Source organism: Hyalella azteca, unplaced genomic scaffold (assembly GCF_000764305.2).
Source record: "Hyalella azteca isolate HAZT.00-mixed unplaced genomic scaffold, Hazt_2.0.2 contig10556, whole genome shotgun sequence".
Taxonomy (NCBI): Eukaryota; Metazoa; Arthropoda; class Malacostraca; order Amphipoda; family Hyalellidae; genus Hyalella; species Hyalella azteca.
In genome coordinates this window covers 152,586-177,583 of record NW_025940590.1, presented here as the reverse complement: position 1 = coordinate 177,583, position 24,998 = coordinate 152,586, and the positions used below count along the sequence as shown (strand labels likewise).

The 24,998-nt window shown below is 36.2% G+C and overlaps 1 protein-coding gene across 1 annotated transcript in view; it reads left to right on the top strand.

Moving 5' to 3' along the window:
- The window catches only part of LOC108675653 (voltage-dependent calcium channel type A subunit alpha-1), a 141,324-nt gene that overhangs the window by 101,344 nt on the left and 14,982 nt on the right, over positions 1–24,998 (top strand). Inside the window, exons 28-35 of the mRNA XM_047882483.1 lie at positions 3,384–3,503; positions 4,476–4,541; positions 6,935–7,026; positions 13,560–13,716; positions 14,784–14,911; positions 15,496–15,634; positions 16,324–16,492; positions 17,508–17,611. Coding sequence (XP_047738439.1) covers positions 3,384–3,503; positions 4,476–4,541; positions 6,935–7,026; positions 13,560–13,716; positions 14,784–14,911; positions 15,496–15,634; positions 16,324–16,492; positions 17,508–17,611 — 975 coding nt within the window. The remainder of the gene's footprint in view (positions 1–3,383; positions 3,504–4,475; positions 4,542–6,934; positions 7,027–13,559; positions 13,717–14,783; positions 14,912–15,495; positions 15,635–16,323; positions 16,493–17,507; positions 17,612–24,998) is intronic.

The window sequence follows — 24,998 nt, the reverse complement described above, 5'->3', positions numbered from 1 at the left end:
TAATTTGGAGCACTTTTCTATTTGTTTTTTCCATGGAAACAGCTATTGCAAATATTATCGCATTTTTCGTCTCTTCGAAATGACCGATTAATTTAAATTGGCATATATTGCCTTATGCTTAAAAGAACTTATTTTCCAATTTGTTGCAATTTGTTTAAAACGAAATCAATTATATACTTTATGACGATACCTAGAACTAAAACTCATTTGAAATGGTCATATTTACGCTAATTTCAATAGAACGATTCAGTTAGATTTCGTAAGCAAGACCTAACTTAAAAAGATGTTAGAGACCTCCATTTTTGTCTATATTCGGGAAACTTCTAAGAATTAAATTTATCAATAAAAGTTTTCCCACAAATCACCTTAATTATTCGTCAATAACATCACTTGCAATATTTGCAGCTTAATAATATCGCAGCTTAGTAACAGTAAATACATATCAGAGTTATTTCAGAAACAGTTATCTGAATATCTGAGTTATTTAATAATAATAATAATATAATATTAATATCTGAGTTATTTCGGAAACATATCTTAGTAACAGTTATAATATCTGCTATTATTCGGCGTGGCTGCTGCATGAAATAATTTCTTGTTTTTTTTTTTTATCTGAGGCGAAGAAGGCTGATGCACCTGGACTTGTCATGTCTCCGTTGCTGAATTACATCACAGAATTACAGCTCAGCTTATGCTTTTATATTGAGTTAAATGGTTCAATATTTTGTTCAGACAATTCAAGCTCATGCCAATCTCAATTATTTCTCAAAAATAAGTAATTCATATCTTTTTGTCTCTGTCAACATTGACCGTTTATAATACACGTAAGTGTGCGACGAATGAGTTATGCTTAATCATGATATCGAGGTTCTATAGGTTCCCAGAAGATTTATTGTTCCAATATGGTTGCAAAGACAGCTCGATAAAATTTATTTGCCCGTCATCGTTCTCAGTGAACAACAATTTAAGTTATTCATGTGCTCTGTTTAGTCCCATGTTTAATTTGGACAAGTTCGTCGCCCATTAACGTGCATTATTATGTGCTTTTATTGCTGTTATTATACCAACTCCTATGGTTTCTCATTGGCTACATGGTTCGCATTTATCGCTGCATTTTCGATCATTTCTGGATTCTTATGCACCTCTTGACACAGCGCGCGGAGGGCGCAGATGTCGTGGTAAGCAAGAGGCAAACAAGGGTTCTCTGTAGATATCAACTTCTATTCTTAATTAAAACTTATTTCTCGACGTCAAGTCACTTAGCAATATTCCTTCCTTCACTGCTCAGCGACTGCAAATGCTCCCTTGTAAATTAAATGATCCGGAATCTCAATTAACATTATGGCATAACTGAAAAGATTGACATCAATAACGTTTATATCATTGCGGCCTTGCATTATTATGATTATAAATAAAATTAAAAATACATTATCTGTTGAACTGAGGTTTAGTAATTACAGATTAATTATAATTATCGCTTTTCTTTATACACTCGCCCAAAGAAGACTTAATGAAAGTTTTTGAAACATTGCGACTTAGAATGGTAGTCAAGTTCAAATTTACGGCTACATTACCTATTTTTTCCGCAAGTTATACAGACATTGGTCTTACTTAAAATGAATATATTCAATTTCTCAAATTGTATGCCTCGCCGCTATGGAAAAGAGTTATTTGCACGCGTTGATGGCAGAAGATTTACCCTGAGTCGAGCAAGTAATTTGAATTAACTGCAATAAATTTATCAAGTTTCAATTTCTTGACGTTGGCCTTAGAAAGAACGCAAAAATATAATAATTCATATCACTTGCTCGATGCAGGGTTAAATAATAGTGCTGTTAACAGCAAGCATAGTTAACATATAAGAGCATCTCAGTTCTACATGCCATGTGAAACCCAACAAAAGCCATCAAGACACCGTAGTTATTAGGATACCTCTTCTGCCTGCCTTATGTTCTGCTATTTTGGTTCGGACACAATCAGACGTTAGAGGCAACCAGCTATCAGAGATTTCCAAAAGACCTTTAGACTAATTTTTTTGACTAAATAGTATTTCTTAAACCATATTGCAAGCGTATCAATTCTTGCTAATCAGTTCGTATATTAATCATAGAACAAGTAATTACGGTAAACTTTGAACTCCAGCATCGCTGTTTGCTTATCATGGTCGATTTTGGCGTAGTTAGAGTTTTTTAATAGAAATAAAGCAATAATAGTTAATTTTATTGTAGAAACGGTGTCAGATTTCTATAGTCCCCTTTTGCACTTTTTTACTTCATAAGTAGGTATCGCCATAGCACGAGCTGTCCATCATTTTCAAGATATCAGTTCACTCTTCCAACTGAGTGTGTGGGAATTGACATATGAATAAAGCACGTAATTCTCAATTCTCAATGTGCATGGTTCAGAAAGATGTATATTATAAATCCCCAATATTCCCTTTAACAGAGAGGAGCTAATGGAATGAATCGGTAGAAAATATAAATAGAATCTGGACGAAAGGCTCTCAATCAGCCCTTAATTCTGAGCTATAATCTAATTCCAATTATTTTCTAGCGTTGTTAAAGCGTTAATGTGATATTTCGCCAGATTTATCTTCATGCTGAAACGTACATGAACCATACTTTTATTCGTGAAACATTAGTTGTTGTACCCGTAAATTTTGCTGGAATGATCCATTTCCTAACGTAACAAGTGAGTTATCTTGAGCTGATGCTGCATGTAAATACCATCAAATTGTTCAATTGACTCGCATGCACATTGGTCAAGTTTTTGAATTAGCATGTTAACAGTACATTAAAAATGCTGCACCGTTCCTTAACCTGTAAGATAATTTTATGGTTGGTTTCTTTCATACAAGAGTATAGCAAAAAATGTACAAACTTTATGGACTGGCTGATATTTTTTATGAATTTCACAGAGCTTAACTGATTGAATCTTGATTGAGCCACGGAGCTGGAGTGGCAAGTCGTTCTCATGAAGAGGATAGTCATTGTCAAGCGAACTAAGTCACTAAATTCGTTTGAACTTACAAACGTAACAAATAATGATTTCACGGGTACTTCTATAATTAAGAAAATTGTCCAGAATACAAAGTTCAGTTTATATGAAATGCAAATATTATTTTAGGTAGTCACTAAGAATCTTCTCCAAACTACATATGAATTTTATGGTCTCCCTCTGCCTACTCTAAGAATCTACATCTAAAAAAACTTCTTCGCCCTTCTCCTACCTTTACCTACAAAATAATGCAATATAAATTTTCTTGATCCCGATAGTTTCAGGCAAAAATTTCAACTAAATTTTGTTTTCTGTTAGCTTCTATGTTCATTTTTCCTTTATCCATGTTTCGATTCGTCTTCCTGTAATGCAAATGATTTTTACAGTCGAATAGCTACATCAACTTGAGATTCCTGCGACTCTTTCGCGCCGCCCGTCTCATCAAACTCCTGAGACAAGGAGACACCATACGCATTCTCCTCTGGACTTTTATACAGTCTTTTAAGGTAAGCCTAGCTAATATATGATAACATTTCACATTATTACCTTCTGTCCTAGCATATGCTTTTTAATTAATGTATTAAATATTATTATTTTTATTTATATTATTATTATTATTAAATATATTATATTAAATATTATTTATTTATATTTTATTTATTATTGTTATTATTTACTTAATTATTATTAAGCATTTATTATTATTTTATATATATTTTATTTTATATTCTCTGGTATTTTTATACCAGAGAATGCTTTTATGTTACCGATTTTCTTGTCTTGTTGATTTCTCAATGAGTCGAACGAAATTTCTTGCTGGCACTGGGAGATCAAAAAGCAGGTTACTAAATGCCATTTAATATTAAGTTTCGAATACTAATTTTAAAGTAATTGAAACCTCTACAAGTCTTTTATTTTAAATTTCGAAGTGACTTAACTACAAGCAATGGCTATAGTGGATACAGGTCAAAAATTAAAACTTGAAAATTTTCTTAAAATAATTTCAGCGTCCGAACGAATTTTGTAGTTTACAAATTCATAGCTGCATGTAGCATCGCGGCATAGACTTTTGCATAGACTGCATAGATTTTTGACTGGAAACTTTGAAATCATCGTTAAATTCATTCAAGTTAAGCTAGTTGAAGTCCTTGCATGTCAACGCCGACAACAATTATGTTTGGCGTATTTTTATCGATATATTTTATATTTATATATTATTTATTTATATTATTTATTATTTATTATATTTATATTATATTATTATTTATTTATATTATATTTATATATATATTATATATATGTATTTTTTATAGCTTGAATAAAGCCATAATCTCTACGATGTTGAGAAGCCACTATACCAAGTAATATTTTAGGATAATTATCTGAAACAATTAATATTTAAGTGAAGCATTGTTTAAAAAATTTTTAATGCAGTTGACGTATCATTGAGTGACATGTACATCTCGTTCTTCTCACAGGCTCTACCCTACGTCTGTTTGCTTATTGTCATTCTCTTCTTCATCTACGCCATCATCGGCATGCAGGTAAGGAGAACAACAACAAATAATTATGACAAGTTAATAGTAGGAAAAATATATTTTTTAAACCTCTGAAATCTAGGTACGTCAAAATATATATATATCTATTAGAACGACTGTTTAAAGCCATACTTGATTGGTAGTTAGTATTGGTATGAAAAAATGAATATTTAAATTGTCGCTGTCTATCTTAATCAAAAGATGTTTTGTGTTGAGAATTATGTTAATGGTCTTTTTATGGAATATGAAGTTTCTTTAAATTTTTCAGTGCTGGATTAAAATTGAGCTCAGTAAAATTGAGCACACTGGATTCAGTGCACAGCAAAATTGAGCTGACATTTCAATATTTACCAAGCTAATGAATCTGATTTTAAAAATAAATCTCGTTTTCTCGATAGTTTACGATTTGAACTTTATTCCCTGAGTTCGTACATTATATAATATTGGTTTATTTGTGAATTATTTTGAAATATTTGAGTTAGTATCAGCTGAACGGAAAAATTATCTTCAATAATTTTAGGGCCTAATTTTCAGCCTTTGTTCGCGTTTTTACAGCTTTCAAGAAGGTATCATAAGAAAATTTTATTGCCAAATATTCAATTTTGAATGTGCTCTAATAAATATTAATTAATACTACCGTTACATAATAACAATTTGCTGATTTCCCTAATTTAGAATACATTTTCAATTTTCTGTTTTTCCTAACTTAAAATACGAATGTCTAATCTATTTGCGCCTATTTTATCTTATGAAGAGCAAATAATTCATCTCGTAATTTATCACGCAAAAAATGGCTGATCCTTCATATGTTGCTGAAAGGCATCACTTCTGCCGATTGCTTACTCTGTGTATCATTATCCGTAACTTCAGTTATATTCCTGCCATAACAGAAATAACGGCTCTTGGGAGCCAGTGCCTCTGTCGTTTGTTCTATAGCTTCTCTCAATAATCTCTAATTCTTATTCAAGCAGGTATGTCTCCGATGTCATGGATAATAATGGTATTCCTTGCAGCTGACAGCCATGTTTTCTCTGAGTCTCTTCATTTTTCGAGGTTTCCAGACTTGGGAAACCTTGAGTAAAATAAACGGCTTCTTACGGCTTATAGAGATAACTATTTACTGCAGGTGCCTTTCCTGACTCCCAATATTTGCTATGTTAAAACTATTACTACTAGAGAAACCCTTCACTATGTCGTTTCAATGAAGTATTATATGTTTCAACTAAATCTTAAAAGTAAGGATTCAGTGACGAGTGTTAAGCCAGCAGAAGTTGAGAAATATTGACATTTCAATCTGTTTCGACAATGCAACGTCTCTTCTATTCACTTCTAACGCTTCACTTACTTGTTTCATTACTCAATACATTTTACCAATCCTCAATATCAGCTCAGTAAAATCCTACCATCGACTTCATATTTATTGTGCTGACATATTGGTTTTTCTATTTATTATCATGCAACGTGTCCCACTATTGGAATTCATCGCATAATGTGTATTGTAAATTTTTATGATTTTTCGGGAAGATGGTTGCAGATGCAGCGCTGTTACTCGCGCCAACAGGTGAATGGACTGGCGACTACTGTCCCCTGGAGACTTCAATTAAATAATCTACAGTGGCTTTAACATTTTAAGGATTGACTGGAATAATTTTTTGTTGCGGTTGTCTCAATTAAAGCGTGATCGATTAATTAAAGTGTGATTTGTCTAAGCCTTCTCAGGATAGTTATTGCCATCATTCGTTTCGTTGATGATGGTCACACTAGCCCTTTATCGATCCGAGCTCTAAAATATCTTTGCACTTACATCGAGGATCCTTAGCGGAGAATATTCAATATAGAAATACCTTTATCTTTATTACAACATAAGATGTAATGTTTATTTGTTTATTACAACAAATGTTTGTAATGTTTATTACAACATAAAATTATTTTTAGTTTCACCAATGCTCCCACTCGACGAGCAAGTCTTGACGTCTTCCTGTCAGCAAATATGGCCTGTGATTTTTCGCTACTCCATTCGTGAAGACTGGAAAAATGGAGGTCGCATTGCATCCTTTATTCCAACTAAACCATCATCCTTATATACTCAGTTAATTCACACTCCATGCTAACGATGAATTTTTCAAGGAGATATGCATTTCTTCATCTGGGCCTATATATAATAGGGTGGAACTCTTCGACAGTCTACTCAGATGAGCCTTCTTTACAATCACTCCACGAAGTTGTTCATAATATTGTTACAAGTAAACTAATTGCTGCAGGTGCTGTAAACCATTCCTCCTCAGATTGTTTCAGTGTTTACTGTACAATAATTATTATTTTGTTGTATTTCTGCTAAGGAAGACTCCTGACCAATGTCCTTTTTTCCTTTCTCCCTCTCCGCTTCCGTTGTGCCTCAGGTTTTTGGCAATATGAAATTTGATCCAGACACCGATTTTAACAGACATAACAACTTTCAGTCTTTCTTCGCAGCACTTTTACTCTTATTTCGGTGAGTCTGTTGAAGTTGTTACCGGTCTGGAGCCCGCATAGAGCAAGCCTCCTTCTTCTCCTTGTCTTAGAGTTCCATCGCGGAATATTAGATGCTCATGAGAACTAACATGTGAACTCTTATTAGCTTCTTAGCAGCTCTTTTTCAATCCTTAATATTTCCCTTGGACACCTTCCCTCCTCCTCCTCTTACTTGTTTCCCTCTTAAAATATGCCCCGTCATCCCTAAATGGCCTCTTGGAACGACAAGGGACTTGCACTTCTGGAGTGTAGAGAAGAGCCAGCGTCACATCGCTCGTCCCCATCTGCTCAGCGTTTTGGTTCATGTCTTTTGTCCGGGCTCTTAATTATTAATCAACGTGAGCTAGACGTTTGCTTACATAACTTCTAAAGAAGAAAGTTATTTTTTTAATTCCATTCCCCTGATGCATAGATTTTTGTATGAAACAACATTCCACATATGAACTACGTAACTTAATTTGTACGATAAAAATTATAAGCGTTCGTCAATATTACTCATACACGACCGCTGCTTGGAACTGAAGTTCTACCGATCTCTGTATATCGGACTGTTCTGATTCTATTGAATTCGCATGTCTACATCTTGTCATTTTAATTCATCATTTGAATACGACTAGCAGCTGGACACGCGCGCAACAAGTGTAAAGTTTGAAGTTGAAGACTATTTTAATTTTAAGGTTCCAAGAGGTCAGTCTTTTAGCTGTCCACTACTCTATGATTCTTTTCAGTGGGTGTTGTTATAACAGATTGTTTGTTACGTTATAAACGTTTTGCTGTCTCTGTTGGTATGGTGTACACCTTGTTTGTGTTGTACTTATTTTGAACTCTAACCAAGTACAATAGTATTTCCCTAAGTTACAAACGTAACCATACCCATATTAACATATTTTTAAAAATCCTTCGTCAGAGAACAAAAAAAAAAAAGGCTATGACGCTTTCGAAATTAGTGCTGAGAGCTTTTGTTGACGGTTTTCGTAAGGAACTGAGTTTTGTAATATTTGAATCGTTTTCATTTTTCCATCAATAAGCTGCTGTAAAAATACGAAAATAATCAGGGCGGCAAATTGTTACAGCACAGCAGAGTCGAAATTGTTTATTAATTTATCCTGTCACGATATAAACTTTTGGCAGGATTTTATTCGAATAATCGCGTCGTTTGATATAGATTACTTCATATTTAAGCGCTCATAAGTACTGAGCTTCGTTTAAAAGAGTTATTAGCCATGGCTGCGTTGACACAAAAGGCGTACATGACCGCGTAAAACTTACCATAAATCAACCATCAAGACTTTTCATTCCGATCCCATGAAAGCTTCGTTATTTCGCGCGGTCGTTTGGTCTAACAAATGAAAACTTTCAAGTTTCAACTGAGAAATTGTGCTGCATGACGAGATATGAGCGCCGTAGCTGTAACTCCTGTAATACCCAGGTGCCCTGTACAGGATCTAGCGCTCTGCAAAATAGCTATTAGAGTAAGACATGCTACAAATGCTGTAGTGTTCTGGCTTTTAGTGTCGTGGTTCTTTAGGAAATTCGCAATTAAAGATAGTTTTTTTCCTCGTTGTAATTTTGTATTCCGTAGACTTCTCATGCAGAAATACAAGAGCAGGGAACAGCGTTTAATTAGAACTTGTGAATGTGATGCTCTTTAAAATAACCTTACATGGTGATAATGCCACTTCTATGGCCGTGTGCTGATCTCATCTCCTTTCCTCCTACATATATTTTTTGTTCCTAGAATAGAAACTATAATACGTTTTAACTGATGATTTATCTAGGTTTAAACAACCAATAAATTTATTCTAATGATAAACCTTAATTTGTTTGCCAGAGAAGAAGTGTCTACTCCTCTTTCTCTCACTCAATTTTTTATCGTTTAGAATTTCGATGTCTGTTTTATTTTACAATTTTTTCGTGGGACCAATCAGAAATTTTTCCCACTTAACCTCATCATCCTTCCTTGTCAAGTGTTCCTCTTGAATATTTTTAGAGAATGTTTGCCTCTTATATATTATAATATCTATACCACCATCACATCAGTATCACCATGGACTAGTTGCAGCGAGTCCCACCCTTTCTGCATCCTGTTCTCCAATATCCTCTAACAAATACTAATCCTTTTCTAACCCTCTACTCTCGCCGAAGCAGTACATGTCCATCACGTTCATTTTGATCTACCTCCGAGTGACTCGACGCCAAGTGTGATAGTTTTTCAAGTTTATTTTGTTTTTTGCCAGGTATTTGGGGCTATTCTTTTGGACCCAATGACCTCTTACACTCGTCACAACAACTTTAGAAATTTTTGGCAAGGTCTAATGCTACTGTTCAGGTAATCTCCCTATTCTCCCTATAAAATATGTCTCTATTAAAACGCTTATCACTCGGGCCACTTCTCTATATTGTCGTATTGATTTAAATGCGGTAAACTGTGTGTCACAGCACCGATTTTATTGTCCTGTCAGACTATTTCAAGTTCCCAATAAATTTATTATTGTTTTTTCACCAATTCGCTGCTCCCTTCAAGCCGATACCGCAGATATGGTTTCGCTTCGCTTTACTTCTTTTGAATGATATTTTCCTTGAGTGACACAAAGCTTTGACCCATCGGTTTATCTTTGCGTTTACGCAATCGCAATTCCCTTTACGATAGAGACTGACACAATGTCGCTTCCAAGGCACCCTTGCAAACACTCCGAACCAAGCTGCGTCTGCCACCAAGCCCATTTGGAAAAGTTATTGTGATTAAATAACTTAAAACCCACAATGAATTGTACAATTGTCTACACGCGTTGCACATCTTGTACTGATTTGACAGTAGTATTTTATTGATTTTTCACGGTCTTTGTCAGGACAAGGCATTGAAACTGTCGTGTTACTTTCACAGTTGTCTAAATATTCATCGGATATTGGTCATCGCACTTCACTTAAAAGCACCACCACGGACTATAATAAATTATATTATTTCTCAAGTAGTTTTTGTTCATTACTACATTAATTAAAAATTACTTAACTTTCCAAGCCCACGTTTTCTCTCACGATTATTAGTATAATCGTGCTCACAATTATTAGTCTTATTATTTCTTTTTGTTTATTGTCAGGATCTGAACGAGATCCTATTTTTTAATCGTTCGCAGGCATACTGATTAATTTTAAACACGGCTTCCTGAAGAAGCTATTCAATATTTATTCAACTCAATTTTTTCACGCAGAGCCGCAATCCGATGTAATAAATGAAACCCTTATAATTATGATTCGGCCTGCGCGTTGTCATCAATGGAAGACAAAAACGAACGTTTGGGGGCTTCTATCCACTAGTTGTAACCACCAAATAACTATATTTTTTTTCTGAAGGTTGTAAACAAGTCACTTTAATGTGGTAGGGGCTATTGGTGTTCAAAATATGTATATCCCCGCAGGAAAGAGACTATATATAATCACCGGCTGCGTTCGTCATTAATCAGGTTATGATCCATAACCAAACCATCGTATGAATTATGTTCTCCGCATTCATTTGGGTTAAATGAAAATAGTTTAGACAGAACTCCTCACAATAATCTATAATTGGAAATTGAAATATATCAAATTTATTTGGTCATACTCATACCTAGAAGACGATCAAAACTTTTGTCTTTTCATTCCTGTCTTTTAGCGCATTTTCTCATTTATGGAAAAAATGCATTATTGTGCTCGCCATGTCCGTCCGTCCGTCCGTGACTTCAAGTTTTCGTCGACGAGAAAATGCGCTCTCTGTCTCTCACTGCAGTGAGCACTGAGTTATATTCTTTAGTATTCTTTTGTTTCGATGATTGGATTAGTCATTCGCCCATAGCCTGGAACCAATCTACCTTGCGGTTCAAAACTTCATCTAGATAATCAGCGGCGTCCTATCCATTTTCCACCGCGTCTCCCTTACAAACTCATCAATCTTTTATGTCTCTCCCGTGCCAAGGGTTATTTACCTTCGTTGATCTCAATGTTGAATACCATAATTTCATCTCAGTCCACTTCGGGACGTGTAAATTCTCAGCAACTGCAGAAGGAATCTTCCTCCTCCGTTTATAACTAAACTTCGAAGTGGTGCTGAAAGCTAGAGAATTAAATAAAGTGGTTCGATAATGACGATATTCTTTGGAATTGCGCCGCCTTGATGCGCTCAATTAAGTGGTCCTGTACATTATTCAACTCATTATTTACAATAACTTTTGATGACGAATTGATAAATCAATTAGACATAATACTAATTGTTCTGTTGGATCTGTTGTCGTGCACGAACACACTTCCTTAAACACACATTAAAACTTTCCAGATAGTTTCCACTCAATAGCCAGAAAATTTTCATTCCATATTCTGAACTTATCTTCCGATGAGCAAGATTTGCTTTGTCACATTGCAAACACCTATAGTCCGCTCAGAGAATATATTGAAATCTCTCTGGCTGCTGTGGGGACGAATTGCATCTTCTTTGTTTCAAAGTATAAGCAACAATCGAAGGTACATTTTGTCGAGAGATTTCATTTGTCGTCATTATCCTCCACCTTTCATGTCATTGACCTTTATAACTTATAACCTTCATGATGAGATCACCGGACGGCATCTCAATTCAGGTTTGACACTTACAATAAGCAAGGCATTTAGAAACTCTGTTTGGGAAGGTATTTTAATCCAATCATTTTTAATGGCACTCTCACACGCACTGCGTCACTATATCCTTCAATGTAGCCCCTTTTACTCATTTATTCTTGAAACAAAATTATCGCCTTCTCTTAAATTAAAACATACCGCACAAATTTCATTCCGAATAAAATATTATTTTAAAACATTTTTATTTTGTTAAAACATTACTGAGATGCATGCAATTTTTACTGTAATTGCTTGTAGTTTATTTCCCAATGATAGTTACTGTACATAGCATGCCCATAAACAGCTCAGCTCTTGACGGCTGCCTAGCATCTATACTTCCCCCCTCCCGCTGTAGTGCGCTTTTTCTGCCAAGTTTGTCTAAAGTTTTCCAATCCTTCAAGTAATCAAATTATATCCTTCCTGAACTAAATTTAAGGAACGCATTCACTAGGATGGTATATTACTATAGATAAAATAATTATATTGTATACTGCTTATAATTGACCGTGAAATGTTATTAAACCACAAGGATTTCCTTGAGCATTTCCTATTATTGTAATTTTCTCACTTTTTGGCGACAAAAAAATGAGGAAATTAGGAATAATTTCAATGTTCAATTTTTTTTTGTAACAATTCGCTAGCCACCTTGACTTCTGCAATCCCAAAATTTAAGGCAGAAAGAAAGACTATCCAAAATTTTCATTGACTACGAGTGCCATTGAATTCAAACTCACTAAGATTCTCCTCAAGGAAATAATTTGTAATTTGCAAAAAACACATTGACGTATTATATATTTAATAGGGTGACCCAATTATTTCAAGTGAATTAATGTATCTGTTTTTGTGTAGTTTATCTATTCATATGGTAGACAAGAATCACTTATTTAGCATACTAGTCCAGCAGAGACTTCTTTAACGATCTTGAATAGTTCATAATCCATTATTTAGTATTATTATTTTGTCTATTGTTTACCAATATTACTAATATTATTTAGATTATTTAGTCCATAAACCATTATTTACGCTCTTCTATGGAGGTCCTGCACCAATTCGTATTACCGTCGTTATTTCCCAAAATAAAAATTTAAGGTGGCGCATCGATGATTATTGGTGGCTATAGGTGGAAATTATAAGTGGAGCATCGATGGCGCATCGATGCGGCATTTTTATTGCCGATTTTTGGCAGATGTGGCCACCCACCGTTACGCCACCTGTAATCTACCATCGCCACCTATAATCATCGATGCGCCATCCTTAATTTTTATTTGGGTTGAAACTTCGCGCGAGATTATCTATACTAGACGAACTTAAATTATTAGTAGTGATAAGAATAATATTTTACCTCACTAAAATAGAAGGAGGTATTAAATTTCTTAAAAATAGTCATCTTATAAACCAAAGAAACCAGAGTGCTTGCAACATTAAAAGCTACTGCGGGACATCAAACGTTTGAAGACCTTAATTTTTAATACTCTTCTTTTAGGTCGTTTTAGGACGGATTTCGTCTAGTGTGACACAAAGAAATGAAGCAAATTCAAATTGGGCGTTAGGTTTTGCTCACTAAAATTCTGCAGCAAAATTTCAAATTCAAAATTCTGCAAGAGAATTCTTCTTCAAATTCTTCTGCAGAATTTCAATTTCAAAATTCTGAAAATGATAAAAATAATATCCTGTGAATATGATTATCTATACAGTAGAGCGCAATAATCTATATACTGTTAAAAATTTACAAGTGGAGCATACGTAGACAATTGCATGCGATATAACTCATTAGTCACAAAATTAATTTAGTTTAAGATAAAGAAATTACGCTTAGATGAAACAAAGTAATAGTTAACAATGTGCCTGATAATTGATTAATTTGCAAAACATTTAGCTTGATCGTTTGCACAGATGCGCTACCGGCGAGAGCTGGCAGAGCATCATGCTGTCGTGCATCGATGGCGTACCCTGCGACCCCAGGGCGCTCGGTGACGACAAAGAAGAAACTTGCGGCTCCAATATAGCTTACGCTTACTTTGTCTCCTTCATCTTCTTCTGCTCCTTCTTGGTGAGAAATATTCTAGCCTCTTTTTTCTTTAGTTACTCCAAGAGGATTTTGTCTCCTTCATCTTCTTCTGCTCCTTCTTGGTGAGGAATGTTCTAGCCTCTTTTTTCTTTAGTTAGTCGATCCAAGAGGATAAATCTTGAGCCGAAGTCTACATCTTCAGACAAACAATCCTTTTAGAATAGAATAGAAGTGACGGCACTGAAGAAATAGGCACATGGCCTGTTGCCGATTCATGAATATTTCGTGACTTGATTCATAAGAGATCCGGCCTTTGGAACCCGATCTTTCCATAACTGACGATTGATTAATATCTGCCCGTAAGCAGTGAACATGGTATTCATCAGCGGAGACTCGGTTACGCTGATCATTTCATCTCCGTCCAAAACTTCTGAGATGAAACTTACGGTAGAAAATAAATCCTGCAATTTTTTCTGAATGAATAATCTTTCTTGAATAAATTCACGTTTGTAATCGTGACTATTGTTACAATAATAATGTTTTTTAGCCACCGCAGCGGGTGCTAGCGCGAAACCCGAATAAGAAGCAAATTAATCACAAAGAAGCGATGCAAACTTTGTTGCAACCCTTGTAGAGAAATGGCCGCCATCTGTGTTATAGTCCATTAGGAAAGTGATCTAATGTGGGAATGTTGTAGAGCAGGGCCATATTTTGTTAGGTAATGTTCCAATATTGTAGAGCAGTGGCCCAATATTGTAGGGCAGTGGCCAAATTGTTGTAGGGCTGTGGCCCAATATAATGGTTGTGGCCCAATGTTGTACGGTTGTGGCGCAATGTTGTAAGCTGAAACCCCAAAGTTTTAGAGCCGCAAATAACCCTAATATTGAGTTGGAACAACATTATGAAACTGAAAGTTGTTCACAATTCTACTAGATTTACAATTATTTGTCGAAATGATTTACATGTTTACAAAATGTCTAAGAGATTTACGCAACTGAAATAGTATCAAAATCCCTAAAAAATTTAGGCAACTGAAATTACCGAACTCAGATTGTTATTTTCAACTGATAGCATGAAATAACTGCAATGTTTCTCCCTTATGTTTACAGATGTTGAATCTGTTTGTCGCCGTTATTATGGACAACTTCGACTACCTGACACGCGACTCCTCCATCCTGGGTGCACATCACCTCGATGAGTACATCAGAATATGGGCAGAATACGATCCTAATGCCACGTACGTGTGTTATAACCTTCAGGGCTTCTGGCTTTGATAATCTAAAAATTAAACTTCAATTGTAGTTTTAAAAAGAGTTGAATTATTTTAAATATTGGCTTCTAAATTATGGCTATGACAATCGAAAAATTAACTTTCAATTGTTTTATTTTGAAAGAAGTTGAATTATTTTAAATATTGGCTTCTAAATTATTCGCTTATATTGTGAAAAATGATCACGCGTCGTTGAGCTGGCAATCGAAAATTGAACTTAAATTGTGGTTTTAAAAGGAGGTGAATTATTTTAAATATTGGCTTCTAAATTATTAGCTAATACTGTAAAACATAATCACGCGTACCGATGAATCAAAAAATTGATTTTAACAATAATGCTTTCAATCATTTTTTGTGAATATTTTAACTTATTTGTTGTGAATATGATGAATTGGCTGAATTGAAACATCTGATCAAGCGTTTCGATGAATATAAAAATTGAGTTGAACAATAATGCTTACAATCACTTGATGTGAATATGTTGAATTATTTGGTGTGAATATGATGAATTAACTCTGAAATCTCTGAATGCATGACTGCGCTACGTGCAGAGGCCGCATCCACTACACCGAGATGTACGAGATGCTACGCAACATGGATCCACCGCTCGGATTCGGCAACAAGTGTCCGCACCGACTCGCCTACAAGAAGCTTATCCGCATGAACATGCCCATGGATGAAAACTTGAAGGTTTTGAGCACTCGATAGGCAATTTGTGACGGTCCCTAAACTTTTTTTTAATCGTCATAAGATGCATTAATTATCTGCGAATTGAAAGGAATTGGAAGTTTCGTGAAATTGTTCTCATGTTAAGAATTTTCAATAGACATACTTTATCTCATTTGCAGTCGGGAGCTCACTTGGGCAAGGTTGCGCTAGTTATGATAGTTTCCAGTCCTTCAATTTCTTCGTATTGTGTGTATTACTTTCATAGGGGCTTTCGATTTGTAAGAAAGAGAAATGCGCTGCATTGCTTTAAATTTGTGTGCCGGAGATCAGATCACAACTATCACCGAAATCTTCAGGTGAATTCTACAGTTTCTACAGTTAAAATTTCAGCCTTGTCACTAGCAGAGCAACGTTCAATTAGTTTTATTCATTTTATAACGCTAAACTTTTTTCTGGCTTAACGTCGGAGCGCATACCAACGACGATCTGACCAAAAAATGTGGTCAGATCGTGGTAAAATGTGACCACAAACTGTGGTCAGATCTGTCCACAAACTGTGACCTGATCGTGGTCAGATCTGACCACAAACTGTGGTCAGATCGTAATCAGATCTGACCACAAACTAAGGTCAGATGTGACCACGAACTCACTAACGTCAAGCCAGTAACCAAAACTTGCTGCCACTGACCTCAAGCCACTGCCTCCCGAAGGTGCACTTCACGACGACGCTGTTCGCGCTCATCCGCGAGAACCTGGCCATCAAGATGCGCGCGCCGCACGAGATGGACACGGCGGACTCGGAGCTGCGGCAGACCATCAAGAAAATCTGGCCCATGCAGGCCAAAAAAGTCATCGACCTCATCATCCCGCCTGATGACCGTATGTTCCCTTAACAAGCTAACAAAATTGGAAATAGTATTATGGTATAATGTAAATATAATGGAAAGAAACGGTATAATAGAAATACAAAAGTCATCGACGTCATCATCCCGCCTGATGACCGTATGTCCTTAATTAACAAGCTGACAAAATTTTATCTAGCCTCATATTTTATGGAAGCAAAATTTAACCATGTAATGTCAAATAGAAGATTCCGTATTTTTCATGTGCTATTGAAGATGTACGAGTATATTTGTTATCAAAGTACGAGGAATTTTGTTTTAATTTTCTCGAAATGTCAGTATTCCGTCGGGCTTCTCGAAAATTTGACAGTGTCTCGTTTTTGTGTCAACATCTGCTGTTTAGTGAACAGTGAACCGTTTTGTTTTTCTTGTATTTAAGAAAGAATATTTTATTTGACTTCTTCAGTATCAGACCGAAACCTGCATGAATACCGCGATTTTTTATTTTTGCAAGAAGCGTAATACGGAAATCCTAACTAGCCTCCCATCTAGCGAACGAACTCGCAGCTGTGTTGCGAATAAATTCCCGTTAATTCCTTCTAATTATTGCAACTTGCAGCAAAATTCAACGACAAAGTAGAAGAACAAATTTTAATCATGGTTCACATTGGGCTGGTGAAAACAAGTCAGAGAAACAAGTCATATGCATAGAATGTAAAATTCTAAAATTTGGAAAACATGGTAGCATTACAATCATTTCTTTCAAATCTATTAACCTCTATTTATGATATTTCTCCATTCGTGTAACTCCCGTAATCATCCTGTAATCAGCTGACAGTGGGCAAGGTATTAGTATTAATGACGGACCATTTACGTTGCGTGTTGGCAGAGTTGGTGTACGAGAAGTTGACAGTGGGCAAGGTATTATGGCAAGGTATTAGTATTAATGACGGTCCATTTACGTTGCGTGTTGCCAGAGTTGGTGTACGAGAAGCTGGCAGTGGGCAAGGTATTAGTATTAATGACGGACCATTTACGTTGCGTGTTGCCAGAGTTGGTTTACGAGAAGCTGACAGTGGGCAAGGTTTACGCTGCCCTCCTCATCCTCGAGAACTGGAACACTACGCGCTTCGGACAAATCCAACCCACCGGAACGGTGAGCTGTCTCTGCACAATGTCAATTAATTCAAAATAATCATTCTTCACAGCCCATAATTATGTACGCTGTTTTAATCGTGAGTTCACACTACTTGAACGTGGAAGTCGTAAATCTTAGGCAATTCGGGTATTCATGAAACTTCGGGTATCATCTAGAAGTTTATGATGATTTGTAGCAAAAGTTTCCAGAGATGAATGTAAAATATTCGATATCGCGACCATGCATTTTTTGTCAACATTTAATATAAATGCGATTTCTAGAGAAAAGAAGTTGAGTGGACCTTTTTCAAACTCAGCAGCTTAATTATTACTCATTATTTTATTTTTTTTATTTAACCTTCTCTATTTACTTTTTGTATACTACTACAAAGTGTTCAAAGAAAGTTTTTAAATACCTTCTTTATTGATATATTTACTTTTTATTGATTGTTACAAAGTGTTCAAAGAAGTGCTCGAGTTTTCACCCCATCCACCGTACCAAAAGTTTTCTTCTTCCACTGCAAAGGTCGCTGCTTCTCTCATTCAAGTCTTCCATAAGCATGATTAAGTTGCGGATCAAATGTTCTTATATTAAAGGTTTTTTTCTCCAGTATCCTTTCTTTGCTGTTCACTGAATTTAGGAATTGAAATTGGCGAAAATCTGATCGGCTTGAGCACATGTTTGAATAATTAAACGCCTACCTTCTAAACCTTTTGTGTTCTCCTATTTTCATAAACGGAGGTAAAAGTTCCAATCCTGTACAATGGTTTGAACTCAAGAATGAAATAATAAACTTAACTGTTCAGCAAAATGAAGGATCCTTTCGATATTATAATTATGTTCCCCTCTGGTGCCGGTCATATTTCTGTAGCAGGATCTACGGCGACGAGCTATCTCTTGAGGAGGTCGTGTCGGTCTTACTTGTTTTTGATCGTTGACTTTGGCTTTTGCTTCTCCAGATTCAAAACTTTTTATCTTAGTCAGATCATCAGCACGGCTACTCGTGTCCTATAATTTCTCTCTATAAAACTTGAAGCTCATTAGAATTTCTTCATGTTGGTCAAGCCAGCTGCCCTGTCATGGTTAATATCGAGAAAATTACCATGAATGAAACCATCTTCTGAATTTTCTATTTTTTTGTACTAATTTCTCTGTTTTGGCAACCGCAGAGTTTTTAGGCCCCGGTCCTTTATTTTTTGTTTCATTTTTTATTCACATTTTTTGTTAATTTTGTTTATCAGAGAAAAGGAAGCAGAGAAAATAACTCAATTGTTCTCGAAGAAGACAATACCTCAGAGGAGTTAGCTGCAAATATAAACGAAGAAGCTGAAAACAACACCACGACAGGCGACGCTCATCCGTTCGACGAAGAAATTTTTGAAACTCAAGCTCTTCTCGCCGCTCATGAAGAGAAGCTGAGTTCGCCGTTTGATGCAGTAGACGAAGACATATTTGCAGGCTTTTGCTTCGATCGGAGTCAAGTTCTTCCTCTAAATAACAGAATTGATAACGCAGCAGCATTTGGCTCGAAAAACTTCCCACCAGATCATCATCTGTTAGCCAACAATGGTTGCTTAGTTCGACACAACAGACCTCTAGATGGAAAATCGGGCGAGTACATTGGTGTTTATCACCGAAGGTTGCCGGATACAAGAATTGTAGTTAACCCTCTGAATTATGAAAATGGCACCGACTTATTCCAAAGTGCTTCTACTTGTAATTCTGAGTCTCAGATTTACTTGCCAAAAAAAGATTTTTTTCCTGAAAATGTTGCATTGCCCAGTGAGCATTTGACGTCGAGATCATTCGAAACCGATACCATTCGTCGACAGCACAGGTCGATGAATGGTCACGCCAAGCAGCAGGTGAACGGGGTTGTTTCAATTTTCGGGAAGCACGGGAACAAACAACCTGATATTATGGCACGTGGAGATTCTTCTAGAAGCAATTACAATTCAAGAGATTACAGATTTTTCAACGGGACGTCAGTTCATCACCAGAGAGACGGACGGCTTGGAAAGCGCAGCGCTCTGGGCGCCAGAGTCCCACGCGCTCTGAAGAAGAAATCATCTAATCTCATTCACGACACTGTCCTCTCTGTAAGGAATCTAAAAATTTTCATTCTGTATTATTTGCCAGTATTTTTTAGTTCATTGAGTTGTTTCAATGGCCCAGTGCCACTTTAGAACGTTCTGCTACGATTTGCATTATTATATTTGAATAACCCTTAGTTGTTAGGGCGTTATATGAGTTCTTTTGAGTTTATCAAACTTGCCACACACTGAATTAAGCTTGTGGTGCCCAAATCTTCCTTACTTGTGCTATTCACTAATAAAAATATAAATTAGATTCGCGAAACACTGAGATGCGAACAGTTTCCACTTTATGTTTACTAAAACACTCTCGTACTTCTTCCAGGCTCGGCGAAATTAGTCTCGTTAATCTAATATTTAACTTGCTGACATTACCTGTCATTACTGTCAAAGACAGATCACTCTCTTACCAGTGTGACTTTTGATTAATAAGTCAACGTTGATACCGTTTACTTGTAGCTCTTAGCGAACGGCATTAATGATGATCAACATGATCGGCATTAATGGTTCTATTTTACAGTATACCTTTGACACAAACCCTGTAACGCCTATACTTCCAGGACCATAATTCACCCGCACGATACACATTATAAAAAATATAACTCAGTACTCACTGCAGTGAGTGACAGAGAGCGCATTTTCTCGTCGACGAAAACGTGAAGTCTCGGATGGACAGACAGGCGGACGGACGGACGGACAGATGGACATGGCGAGCATAATAGTGCATTTTTTCCATAAATGAGAAAATGCGTTACAAATGACACATTGAAAGACTTAATTTTCATGACCGTTTGCTCACGTTAGTCATGCGTTAGTTACGCGACACGCGTTGGTTGTGTGTCGTATGCCAGGCCCATATACAAGTATGGTGATGAAGATTACTCAAGATTTTCTAATGCTTTTTGATACTTGAATTTTAATTTAGTTGTTTGCTTGTGTTCATTTAGAGTAGTTTTTTGTTGTCTTCCTTTGATCGCTATTATTATCTTCATTCTAACCTTTGAAAACCAGGACACTTGCACTTGGGAGGTTTATTCTAATGTTCTATTCTGAATATTGGATTTTCACTTTTGTTTGTAATAATCAAAATTGATTGGTTGAAATTCCTCGTTTTCAATCTCCTGAAAACAAACTTATAACTGCAACTAATTTTTTTTAATTATTCTTCTTCGTAACTGGAAATTATATAGCATATTCTCGGACACATATTGGTCCAGCAGCAAAACCATCAAGTTCTGCATTGATCATCAATCAATGCAGATCTTGCGAATCAATGTTTTTGGAATATTCCCCACGCCACTCCGTAATTTAGTATCAATCTCGTCCGACTCTTGATTTCCCGCAATTTCTTGTATAAGAATTCCCCTTGCTTCAAGTCTTTAAGACATTGCCAAAAAACAGTGTGTTCTTTCTGTTGCAAACCTCCCTGGACACACGCAAAATTTGTTTAAGACTTCTTTTACTTATGTTGCGATAATTTTTTCTGAATTCTGAACTATTTTCCTGTGCTGAAGGTCTCAACTCAAGGTCTCAATAAATTAAGTTAAGCAGTACCTTACATAACAGACACCTGCATCCTTTGGCTAAGCCGTTGTTAGCCTAGTGGGTGCAACTCGAGAAGCTTTACTAAGATCGAGTGAAAATAGAGTATTTATTTTTGGTATTTTTTCTTTAAAATCCGAAAATTTTATGTTTGGAAAGTTTTTGGAAGTTTTGTTCTTATGTTTGAGAAGTTCTGTGAAGACGAAGATAATTCAAATTTTTGCCTAGCAGCTTATGATTGTCTTTTCAGAATTAGATATGATGGAGACTATATTCCTTCCTTTATCTCAATGGAATCAGATCGTTGAACAACATTGCGCTGTACGTCTATACGTGTTCACCTAATCATAAGTTATCAATTTATTCACATCTCTATTGATTTTGTTACTTCACATCAGCTCTGCAGTCTGCCGCCTCAACTAAGCGAGTCCCTCCTAAAAATCATAGGCTCATTTCTGACTCACTTGACTCTGAAGTTCATTTGTTTTCATGGAAAATAGGACGATTTTCTACGTTTCATCCCGTGCACTACTTGTGAAAAATGCTAATTTCGTATCTGCGAACACGGGGGTCTTGCTGACTTTCTGGTAATTTACGATGTCATCGATTTGAACAAGGTTCGCTCTTTCATCTATATTTCCCATTGAATAGAAGTTCTATTCAGGGGCAGGGTGGCCCAGTGGTTACAGTTCAGAGTATCAAGATTGGAGCAGAGAGGTGCGGGTTCAATCCCAGCTCTGTGCGCCAGTTTCTGGTCAGAATCGGCAAGGAGGCCGGGCGGTTAAGCACAGCAGAATTTGAATCAGTGAGTTGTGAGTTCGAGACCGCAACAAGCTGTGGATGTTCTGCGATGTTAAGAATCGGCAACAGGCCTATGGCCTAATAAACGCTGAAACCGCTATTATTATTTATTATTATTATTATTATCATTAATTGATAAATTTGTTACAGGTACAGGATGAGTTGCAAAAAGATGCAATTAGCATACCTATTTGTATTTAGTGATTTTTTTAGCTATGTGGAATTTTTGCCCAGATTTATAGTGTGCCTAATTACTATGCTAAGATCATATCTAGAAACCCTTACAAAGTAATTTTTTCAATACTTAGCAGCTTTCTCTTAAGTTCCGGCAGACTAAGATACCTAATTTTGAGTGCCCCGTATTTTTATGTAAGAACACTTAGCTTTGATGAACTCGGTTCAACAGGTTTGTTCATGTATTGTAATTCAATTGTATGATCGTTTTGTAAACTCAGCTACAGTGAACGGCTCGCCGAATTTCGTTTTCAAAATGTTTCGAGAAATCTTGAACGTGATAAAACTTGTTAACGTAACTTGAGAATAAAATATGTTGTCAAAAATGTACTCATTTAATTGGAAGTGAAACATTAAGATTCATTCTAAGTCATCATCTCTTACACACTCAATTGAATCACCACAGAGCGCACTGTGAAATAGGCAGTGAGCGAAATGAGCCATGCTTGTGAGATTACCAAATAAATACAATTACTATTTTTTTGGATGAAATCCATCTAAATATATCCCTCGGAAATGCCGTCTTATTACTTGATTACCTTACTCTTTTGTTTTAATAAACCAACAAATTTGATGGCGTTGTTCGTCGGCATTTTGATATGGCGCTGATTTACATTACGAACGCTAGCAGTTCCCATATAATTGATGTTACGCAATTCGATGTTGTGTGGTCGCCCGTCGTCTGTATGACTGTGCTTATAACCTCCCTCATAGAATAAGTACATGTCAGTTTAGTAACCAAACGTTTTTATTGTGTTAAATTCTAAATTTTGGAAAGATTTTGAGGATTTCATAGCCGTTGACTTAAAGTTCAAGTTACACAGTCTTTCACAATTGTTGACCAATTCCTCTTAAATGGTATAATTCCAGCATACCTGACCAACCATTACTGTGCGATAGTCAGAGTCAAAAATCTTTTACATGTAAAATCCTCCAAGTCACTTCAGCGCTGGTGATGTTGGCCCTAGCATGACAGCCTCCTGTCACTTGCATCGGCAAATCAGGTCAATTGATCGTATTAACCACTTGAGTTTGGCCCAGCTACGAACGACGTGATGAGATGACCGCTCACGCCGAGACCACTAACAAGACGAATGCTGACCAAAAATATGATGAATTCATTCATGGTGCTCTGTTATATGCCTGCAACCGTGATTTCTTGCAAGTCCCATGTGATTAACAATGTAAATAATCAAGCCTCGAATGTATCATGATACTATAAACTTTATACCGTAAATGTATTGCAAGCGAAAGTTGATTTTATTCAAATGGGATGCACTTTCCGGAGAGTAATAACGCCCAGAATTGTTCGCGGCTTCATGGCCACATGATCAGCATTTGTCGCCGTTTAGGGCTGGCTAGCGAAATAACTAGTGAGTGAGAGAAAGGATGCTGCTGCCCTTAGAAAGCCACGCTTGTGTTGACCCTAAACCTTCACCATGTCTCGTCATTGACCTAGCTTTCTGTTTTTACCCACAGGCCGGGCTTGCCACATGCCCGATAGATCCGGTAGTATTAACCATTTTTATATAAGTATTTTTATTATTATTCTACTTCAATTCTTTACTATTTTATCTTTTGTGATATCACATCACTCTTATAAATATTACTTCCTTGTATTCAATTGCCGCCTTTACTACGTGTTTTTATTGTTTCTGTATGATACTCTGACGCCACGTAGATTTTCGCTTGCTCACCCAAATTACTTTTTGAAATACTCTTGATCAACGATGTTCATTTGTTGGCAACTTGTTTGTTGCCGTGTACTCTCATCCACTAAATACACGTGTGCTTCACCCATACCGAAATGTACAGGTTGTGTCAGTGTTACGAATTTCTTTCACTGTCCAGAAAGTCAACAGAAATCAATCACAGTCACGATCAATCGATACTTAAATTTTAAAGTTATTTTAATTTCAATTTTAAGTAGTAATTTTATAATTGTATTTATCCTCGTCATGAAATTTTAAATTTTATGATTTCATAAGAACGTTTGAACGTTAGGTCCATTTTCGTTAAAACTCTTATAGCGCTGTATTGCCTTTTGAGGCATTTGAGTCTAGTCTAAAATACTTATATACCCTAACAAAATTCGAGAACCGCCTAGGCTTCAGCCGAATAGTCACTACATTTGGTGCAAAGTTATTCTGGGTCTGCTTGGCCACCCGATCGAAATCAGTTTCTGGTGAGAATCTCCTAGCCGACTTTATAGTCGCCTGAGAGTATGACAAAGGTTGGCCGAGCCGAGTCATACCGAGCTAGCAAGCTGCCCTTCGAACCCTGAGCCGAAGCGAACATAGTGAAACTGATTTACGCGCTCCCCGACCCCTAGGCGGCCCTAATGCCGGATCGCGCACGCTTCTACATTTTTTTTAGGGTAGTATAGCTCACGACTTTTTAATTTTGATAACAGATTTTTCCTGCACAAAAAAATTCACTTTCTATTTTGACAATACTCCCAGAGTTTCGATCCCTGAAATTTGACTAGAATTTGTTAAAACCTTGTAGTTCCTCACCTCGCTTTTCCCGATTTTTAATGTAATTCGAGGATTTAGATCATCAAAAGCTCTCGATAAATTTTCGATTATACCAGCTCAGAATTGATCATGCACTTTTTCTGCCTAATGACGAACGTGATGTTCAAATCATTCCAGTGTGCCACGAGTTAATTTCACTTGTTAATCTTAAACTACATAAAAGTATCGAATTTCACTTGTTAATCTTAGAACTACATA